Source organism: Chiloscyllium plagiosum, chromosome 13, assembly GCF_004010195.1.
Source record: "Chiloscyllium plagiosum isolate BGI_BamShark_2017 chromosome 13, ASM401019v2, whole genome shotgun sequence".
Classification (NCBI taxonomy): Eukaryota; Metazoa; Chordata; class Chondrichthyes; order Orectolobiformes; family Hemiscylliidae; genus Chiloscyllium; species Chiloscyllium plagiosum.
The window spans coordinates 74,236,420-74,245,713 of NC_057722.1; the positions used below are offsets into that span (position 1 = coordinate 74,236,420).

The window sequence follows — 9,294 nt, forward strand, 5'->3', positions numbered from 1 at the left end:
AAGGTTTGCATCAGCAGAATTGGAAGGAACTGTCTCTACTTGCAAAGGGATCACGGACTAGGGGAGCTGACAAGACTAGATAAGAGGAAACAGTCCTCCAAATTGGGATCTGGAAAGCATTGACTGAAAGGACGGTGGCAGCAGGTTTAAAAAATAGCTTTACAAAGAAAATTAGCATTGCATTTGAATGGAAAATTAACATAGGGTTACAGAGAAAAAGCAGCAGAAGACGACTAACTGAATGGGCCTTTCAAAGTACTTGCACTGATATAATGGACTAAATGGCCATCTTCTGCCCTGTGATTTGATGATTATTAGATTGAGTTGGAACACCAGCACCAGTAAACATACTGCTAATTCAATCTAAAGAATTAGTGAGAAGAGAGAAACTTTCCAGCAGAACCTCCTGCTCCAAATTCTTTTTTCTGGCCCTAAGTCAACTGCTTTGGTGTTTTGTAATGTTTACGCATGAAAGTTATTTTTGATGGATAAACAATTGGAACATTAAATGATCTCCATGAAATAAGAAAAAAAAAGTTCTTTTATGAAACTTACACCTAAAAGAACCAAGCAATCTCATAGGCTTCAGAAAGCAGTGACAGATTGACCTACAGTATCTTGACCTTTGGTACCACAAGCCAAATGCAAACCCAATGTCTCCTGTGAATGGTCCAAAGGCCTTAAAATGCTGTCAACACTGTAACAAAGCCTGCATGATCCTTACAGTTAACGCTGAAAGGGCTTTTACATTCCATCAAATGCAAGGTGCCAGAGAGAAGAAAGGATGACTACACCATTCAGCTCCCCTTTCATTAGGTTCTCAAGTCAACTTGATGGCCTCTACCTGTCAGTGTCCTGATGTCCCATGCATACATTCATCAGTGCATTGCACACAAAGCTGTAGCGGTTAGCTGCATTGTCGCTAAGAATCTTCCCCAGCATGGAATAGTTGACATTATGAGCCGATGGGTTCTCGATGAAATCCAACATGAAGTCTGGATCCCACAGCAAATTAGAGTTGGAGGGTTGTACGTTGCTGTAAATGGTCTGCTTAACCTTTGAACAGGCGCTACTGAGGATAAGAAAACACATCTCATTATATTAATGCACCATGTAAGGTTAGTCCAACACTACATTTTGTACTGATACACATAGACTGTCCCACTACCTGAAAATCATCAATCTCTTTGACTTTTCAATCACGCAGTAGAAGATGGAAGAAAAAGAATGACTTAAGGAGATTTTATACTGTCTTATGGTCAACTAAGTTCTTTGGAGAAACTTGGGATTCCAGACAGGGATAGGATATCATGGAGCAAAGAGGGGAAAGGAAGTGTAGAAGAAATTTATTTTGCAGTGCAAGTAAAAAATGATTAATTAACTCTCCTACAGGTAGTTCTTCTATTACGCGATGGTCTTCTATAATCACACTTTAGAAACAGTGCTTAACGAGTTGGCGATGTAATCGCGTTCCAGCTAACACACGTTTTAAAAGTTTGCGCTTTAGAAACTGTCCCCAATTCATCGATTGCATTATAGCAAATTCATACTAACGAAACGTGCATTATAGCAGAACGACCTGTACCACAGGACATGTGTGAGATCTCAAAATGGTACATAGGTTTGGATGAACAGAATAAATAGAAAACTCTAATGTGGTTGCTTTCTGGGGATCTCGAGCTGCTGTGAAATTGTAAACCAGGGTCAGTACAAAGTACATTTTCCGGTTCTTGTGACTGGCCAGAGCTGACACACAGTACATCAAGATTTCAGCTGCTGGCTTGATGGTTGTGATTGTTGGTTTTAAGAAATAAGGTTGCACATTTAACCACAGGATGCTTGGAAAAGCCCCTGGTTTCAAACCATGCTGCACAAAACAGAAGCCTGTGAACAGTGCTGGTGGTTGACTGAGATGTGGCGTGAGGACAATCCAAACACTTTCGAAATTTAGTTAAAACTCCTAAGTTCAGGATGTCTACTTCTGTGTTGCAGAGAAACTTGCTTACTTTAAAAAGTTCTGTGATTGTGTGAAGTATTGATTCTGTGACAGTGTAGCTTGTCCCTTCACTCACTTCAATGGAAACAAATTTGGATCTAGTTTTTATCAGGCACATAAAATATAATCCATTTTAACCCGCTCATTCAAGTAAACATTTTCTCCCAAACATATTGGAAGCCAACATTGTTATTTTTTCTGTATTTCCGGTTCACCTTCAGTCACTGGAAGTTAATCTCTGTGCTTATCCATATTTACAAAGCGTGGCCCAGACCTTTCATGTTATTTCCATGTTGGATTTGAATTTGTTTCTGAGTCAGCTTATTTCAGAACTAGACCAATTCTCTTTTTGTCTACAGGATTAACAATTCCCAGGTTTGGCACAGACTCATTGCACTTGATTTCAAATTTCTGGAGTAGCTATATATTAAGCATTTGTTGAAGTTATATAGTCCTGGATTTCTTCAGAAATTAGAGGTCAAACTGTACAAAATGCGTGCATTTCCCTTCCACTTAAAGTAGTGCTTAATTCACTGTATTAGAGTTTCATTGAAATGAGATCTAATGTTTTCGACATTCGAGGCACTGCTCGATTTGCAAGACAGACTCGAAGCAACACAAGTTGTAGTGTAGGTAGTCAAGCATGTCGCTTTCTGCTGTTCTCTGACACACCACAATCCTTCCTGCAGACACTGGCCTCCTCACGGTCAACCCTTCCCACATGAGGGACTGGAAGAGTGGCAGGGAGGACTGTGCAGCGAGTTAGCAACACTGGCAAGTGGACTGGGAGAGCAAAGCTGAGAGAGAAGGTCAGCGGTGGTACTTGATAACAACTGGTGGCAAAGAGTCTCTTCAGCTTGTTTCTACCTGTCAGAGTCAGCGTGTGATATTAAGGCAAAACAGGCAGGTGATCAGTGGGTATTTCTACACTGTCTCTTTGGCCAAGTGACTTGAAGCAAAAGACGATATTACAGTTGAAAAGTAGTTAGGAAACTTACTTTTGATATATTTAACATCCAAAGTAATAAAATTAATTAGAATAGTGATGGCTGGGCAGGCGATGCCTTGTAACTGCAGTATGTGGGAGCCAGTGGAATCTAGAACAAAGGGGTCACATCTGCAGCAAGTGCTGGCTATTAAAGGAACTTCAGCTCAGAGTTGATGAGCTGGAGTCTGGGCTCTGGACACTGCTACACACCAGGAAGAGGAAGAGGCACCTGGCCACTGTTTTTAAGGAGGCAGTCACTCCACCTTCGATTAATTACGTTGAGTTGGCACAGTGGTATGGGACAGGATGGTGCGTCTGCGAGTGAGACAGGTATTAGATTCCAAACTTCAGCTTTGGAGAAGTCTCAACTAATGTCCTTATCGAGCACATTAAATGGTTCTCATTCCACGCGTGGATGAAAGTACGTGTTGCTGGGAAGATGAATAAGTTGACCAAAACAGTGTTACAGAGTTGGGGGAGAAATGTGATATGGTGTAGTAATAGGAGATAGCATAGTTGGGCAAATAGATACTGCTCTCCGCAGTAAAGCTAGACAGTCTCAAAGGTTGTGTTGTCTTCCTGGTACCAAAGGTTCAGGTCTTCTATTGTGTGTTGGAGAGGGGTTTGGACAGGAGAGGAAGCATCCGTGTAGATCAGTAGAGGTATGAAGGACAATAAATAAGACCAGGAAAGAGATTCTGCTGAGGGATCACAAGCATCCTGGGACTAAAAGTAACAGCAGAATGACAATTAATTTCAGGATTACTACCTGAGCCACGTGCAAATTGGCATAGAGTAAATGCAATTCGAGAGGTTCAAAGATTGGTGTGCGAGAAATCAGTTCTAATTCATGGAGTACTGGCCATTACACTGGGAAAAGGAAACAATATTCTGTTGGGATGTACTTCATTTCAATCAGGCTGGCACCAGTGTCCTGGCAGATTGTACAATGAGGAGTGTAGGTAAGTCTCCAAATACCCTCATGATTGGGCTGTGGAAAGGGCTCAATTGAAGGGAAATCTTTTTAACAATCAAAAAGAAATGAGAGAACAGAGGTGCAGGGTAGTGAAAAGGAGAAGAACAATTGAAGTGTTACAGGAAAGAGCAGAAATTATAAGCATGGGAGGGCAGTAGAAATTATAACAAGCATTAATGATTTTGAAAAGTCCAGCTTAAGGCTCTTTATTTTAACTGTACACAGTAGTTAAACATGGGAGTTCACAGCATAGACTAGAAATACATGATCATGAGTTGACGGTTATTATAAGGGCATAGCTGCCAGTAATCAGGACTGAGAACTCAGTATTCAAGGGTATTAGACCTTCCGGAAAAATACGCGCCAATGAAAGGAGGTAGGGGCAACTTTGTTGACAAAGGATTTTAGCAACATGGTAATTAGTAGTGACATAGGTGCAATAAATCAACATGTGGAATCAGTCTGGATGGAAATAGGGTAAAGCAAGGGAAACAAGATAGGGGTGGTAGTCGTCTATAGACCCTCAAAGAGTTGCTTCATTGCAGGACAAAGTCTAAATTGGGAAATAATGGAGGTGTACGGGAAGGGCAATGCAGTAGCCGTGAGGGATCTAATCTTCATACTGACTGGACAAGTCAAATGGGGGAGGGTAACATGGAAGAAGATTTGTAGAATGCATTAGTGATTGGTTCTGAGATCAGTATGTTGCACAATAGGCTATTTTAGATCCAATAATCAGTAATGAGTTAGGATTAATAGTAGATCTTGTAATTAAGAATCCTCTAGGGATAAGAGATCACAACATGGTAGAATTTCATGTTCGGATTGACATAGAGCACCACAGCTCTCCAGTGAGTGCCCTCAACGTAAATAACAGCAATTACAAAGGTATGAAGAAAGAGGTGCCTAAAGCTGTGAAAACAGAGTCAGAAGTCCCTTCACACCAGGTGAGAGTCCAACAGGAGGGGAGAGAAAAAGAGAGAGAGAGAGAGAGAGAGAGAGAGAGAGAGAGAAAGAAAAAGAGAGAGAGGTAGATAGACATACACCCATCACTTCCCATTTCAGAGGTCTGAAGACCTCCCACAGTATCTCTCACACCTCAAAACTGTCGATATACCCAGGAACCAATCAGAGAGTGGTCATCAGCCCAATGACCTTTGAAATCTACAACTGGTCATAAATACCTAAGCCAGTTACTGACTGCCAGCCAAATCTCACTTTGTACTCTCGCTCCATTGGTATGCCATATGGAGATGTACACCACAGAAACAAACTCTTCAGTCCAACTTGTCCAACCAGATATCCAAAGTTAATCCAGTCCCATTTGCCAGCATTTGGTCCATATCCCTCTAAACCCTTCCTATTCATATCGAGTTTACTGATCCTTTTTTTCACCTCCCATATGGTTTCTGCTCGTTCCCTTCTTCCTTTTTCAAAGTGCTGTTACTTTGACCTTTTTACCCCAAAATTCCAAAACAATGCAACAGCTTATAATTACTGTGCAAGAATTCGAGGAAATCAGCTCCAACACTGAAACTACCTCAAAAAAAAGGAGCAGCTCTTATCGCCACAACTTTTTTCCTGTATCCATATTTATACTCTCCTCCACCATTTGCAAAGCAACGTGACCTACAATGAGATTTTGTTTCCTGCAAAAAATCCTTTGTTGTAAAATCATCGTTTATTCAATTCAGTCCACAAAAGTGAGGAAAAATAAAAAGATGTGGTCTTTACACACATCTCTTCAGTATTGACTATCCACCTCAATGCTAGAGCGTCCACAAATTTACAAACAATGTTTTTGATTCCAAACAGAAACAGCAATCAGCAAAAATAACCCTTCTATTGCTATTACATCAGTAATAATTAACAGAGGAAATCTCTCAATCTGTGATACAGATATGTTATGGCATTCTTACGATATGCTCATCTTTCCTGGTTATGTTATAGCAACATTATTGGGAATAACATGACTTAATAATAATAGAAAATTCTTCAGTCAATATCAAATTATATTCCTCAATGAGCAGGAACATGTACTTTCTGTCATTTCTTCTTATCTTGACCATTAATCTGTATTTCCATGAATCACTTAAATATATTAAGTCACACCATGTCTTGCCAGCTAATTTAGACTCTCTCTGGATTCTAACCTCTAGAATTGGACACAATGATGGGTTACACTAAGGCCAGAATTTTATTCATCTTTTGGAAATGAATTCAGAGACAGATAGGAGTGTAAAAATCCAAGGACGAAGGACATTTCACTACTGGACACAGTGGCTAAAGCTGATTGAGTTCCTACAATGATGTGATATTTCTCTCGATTGATGTTTTAAGCTGACAGTAAGTCAGGCAGAGGCACATTCCCTTTGCCGACCTATCACTTTGGTATATTAGCAATGGGTGTTAGGTATCAGCTGGCCTGCTTGCCTTTTCAGCCAATTGCTCCCTCAATAACCATACAAGAGCTTCATCAGACTAACCCTTCTGCTGCTGTTTATTTTCGTTGAAATTTACTTGCCAATTCATAATGCCATAACAGACATGTGGGCTTCACAGGGGCAGAAATGGGTTGCTAGATGTTCCAGGGTTTAGAACGTTTGAAAAGAACAGGAAGGGTGGAAAAAGAGGAGGGGGTGTAGCATTGCTAATCAGACAATGCCTCACAGCTACAGAAATGTCAGTTGTTGAGGAAGGTTTATCTACTGAGTCAGTATGGGTGGAAGTTAGGAACAGCAAGGGAACAGCCATCGCATTGGGGTAGTAGTGCAGTAGAGAGATTGAAGATCTCATAGGCGAGCAGATTCTGGGAAAATGCAGAAGTAGCATGGTTGCTGTTATGGGTGATTTCAACTTTCCCAATATTGACTGGAACCTCCTAAGTGCAGATGGTTTGGATGGAGCCGTTTTTGTCAGGTGTGTTCAGGAGGGGTTCCTTATTCAGTCAGTAGACAGGCCGACAAGGAGAGAGGCCATTTTGGATTTGGTGCTCGGCAATGAACCAGGACAGGGGTCAGATCTCGCGGTGGGAGAACACTTTGGTGACTGTGACCACAACTGCCTCACATTTACCATAGCCTTGGAGAGGGGAAAGGAGCAGTTACCAAGGGAAGATATTTAATTGGGGAAAAGGAAGTTATGACGCTATCAGACAGGAGTTGGGAAGTACAGACTGGGAGAAATTGTTCTACAGAAAGGGCACAGCAGACATGTGGAGACTGTTTAAGGAGCAGTTGTTGTGAGTGATGCACAAATTTGTTCCTCTGAGACAGGTAAGAAGGGGTAAGATTAAGGAACCTTGGATGACAAGAATAGAGGAGCTTCTCATCAATAGGAAGAAGGCAGCTTACGTAAGGTGGAAGAAGCAACGATCTAGCACAGCTTCAGAGGATTACAGGCTTGCTAGAAAGGAGCTCAGAAATGGTCAGAGGAGAGCCAGGAGGGAGCACGAGAAAGGCTTGACAGGAAGGATTAGAGAGAACAAAAGACATTTTACTCATACGTGAGGAATAAGAGAATGATCAGGGAGAAGGTAGGGCCAGTCAGGGATAGCGGAGGGAACTTGTACGTGGAGTGTGAGCAGATAGAGGAAGGCCTAAATGAGTTTTTTGGTTCAGTTTTCACGAAGGAAAGAGATTTTGTTGTGAATGAGAAATTTGAGGAGCTGGGATACAGGCTTGAACAGATCAAGATTGGTGAAGTTGATGTGCTGGAAATTTTGAAAAACATTAAGATTGATAAGTCCCCAGGGCCAGACCAGATTTACCCTTGGCTGCTCCAGGAAGCGAGAAAGGAGGTTTCTAAGCCACTGGCGAGGATCTTTGCCTCCTCACTCCCCACAGGAGTCATACCGGAGGACTGGAAGGGGGCGAATGTTGTTCCTCTTTTCAAGAAGGGTAATAGGGAGATCCCTGGCAATTACAGACCAGTCAGTCTTACGTCTGTGGTCAGAAAAGATTTGGAAAGAATTCTGAGGGATAGCATTTATGACAATTTGGAAAAGCATAGTGTGATTAAAGGCAGTCAGCTTGGCTTTGAGAGGGCAGGTCTTGCCTCACAAATCTTATTGAGTTCTTTGAGGAGGTGAACAAGACAGGTCAATGAAGGTCAAACAGTGGATGTGGTGTATGTGGACTTCAGCAAGGCACTTGATAAGGTTCCCCATGGTAGGCTCATTCATAAAGTCAGGAAGTATGGGATACATGGAGATTGGCTATCGGGATTCAGAGGGTGTGCAAATACATATATCCCTCAAAGTTGCCACCCAAGTTGATAGGGTTGTTAAGAAAGCATATGGTGTTTTGGCTTTCATTAACAGGGGGATTGAGTTTAAGAGCTTTGAGGTTTTGCTGCAGCTCTACAGGTCCCAGGTGAGACCACACTTGGAATAGTGTGTCCAGTTTTGGTCGCCCTACTATAGGAAAGATGTGGAGGCTTTGGAAAGGGTGCAAAGAAGGTTTACCAGCATGCTGCCCGGACTGGAGGGCTTATCTTATGAAGAGAGGTTGAATAAGCTCGAACATTTCTCTTTGAAGAGAAGGAGGAAGAGAGGAGACCTGATCGAGGTATACAAGGTAATGAGAGGAATAGACAGAGTCAATAGCCAGAGACTTTTCCCCAGGGCAGGATTGACAGGTACAAGGGGTCATAGTTTAAAGATATTAGGAGGAAAGTATAAAGGAGACTTCAGAGGTAGGTTCTTTACACAGAGAGTTGTGAATGCATGGAATGCGTTGCCAGCAGTGATGGTGGAAGCAGAGTCATTAGGGACATATAAGTGATTGCTGGACATGCACATGGATAGCAGCGAGTTGAGGGGTGCGGAGGTTAAGTTACTATATTTTACATTAGGATTAAACCTCGACACAACATCGTGGGCCAAAGGGCCTTTTCTGTGCTGTACTTTTCTATGTTTCATGTTCAAAAACAGAAACTGGTATAAAAGCTCAGTAGGTCTGGTAGCATCTGTTGGGAGAAATGGGAGTTAATGGTTAAGGTATAGTCACCCTTCTTCAGAATGAGCGTTCTGAGGAAGGGTTACTGGAGCTGAAGAATTGACTCTGATTTCACTCCACAAATGCTGCCAGGCCTGCACAGATTTTGCAGCAATTTCCAGCTTTGTTTTTGATTTCCAGCATCCACAGTTCTTTTGGTTTCTACTTGCCAATTACCTCATAGAGTCAGAGATGTACTGGATGGAAACAGACCCTTTGGTCCAACCCGTCCATGCCGACCAGTTATCCCAACCCAATCTAGTCCCACCTGCCAGCACCCAGCCCATATCCCTCCAAACCCTTCCTATTCATATACCCATCCAAATGCCTCTTAAAT

At 42.0% G+C, this 9,294-nt stretch overlaps 1 protein-coding gene across 8 annotated transcripts in view; it reads right to left on the bottom strand.

The window, feature by feature from the left end:
- The window catches only part of LOC122556191 (mediator of RNA polymerase II transcription subunit 12-like protein), a 609,874-nt gene that overhangs the window by 131,843 nt on the left and 468,737 nt on the right, over positions 1-9,294 (bottom strand). For 6 of the 8 annotated variants that reach the window (XM_043702729.1, XM_043702731.1, XM_043702726.1 and 3 more), the window contains one exon: positions 845-1,072. In XM_043702729.1, coding sequence (XP_043558664.1) covers positions 845-1,072 — 228 coding nt within the window. The remainder of the gene's footprint in view (positions 1-844; positions 1,073-9,294) is intronic. The other 2 variants (XM_043702730.1, XM_043702725.1) reach the window with 1 other exon arrangement.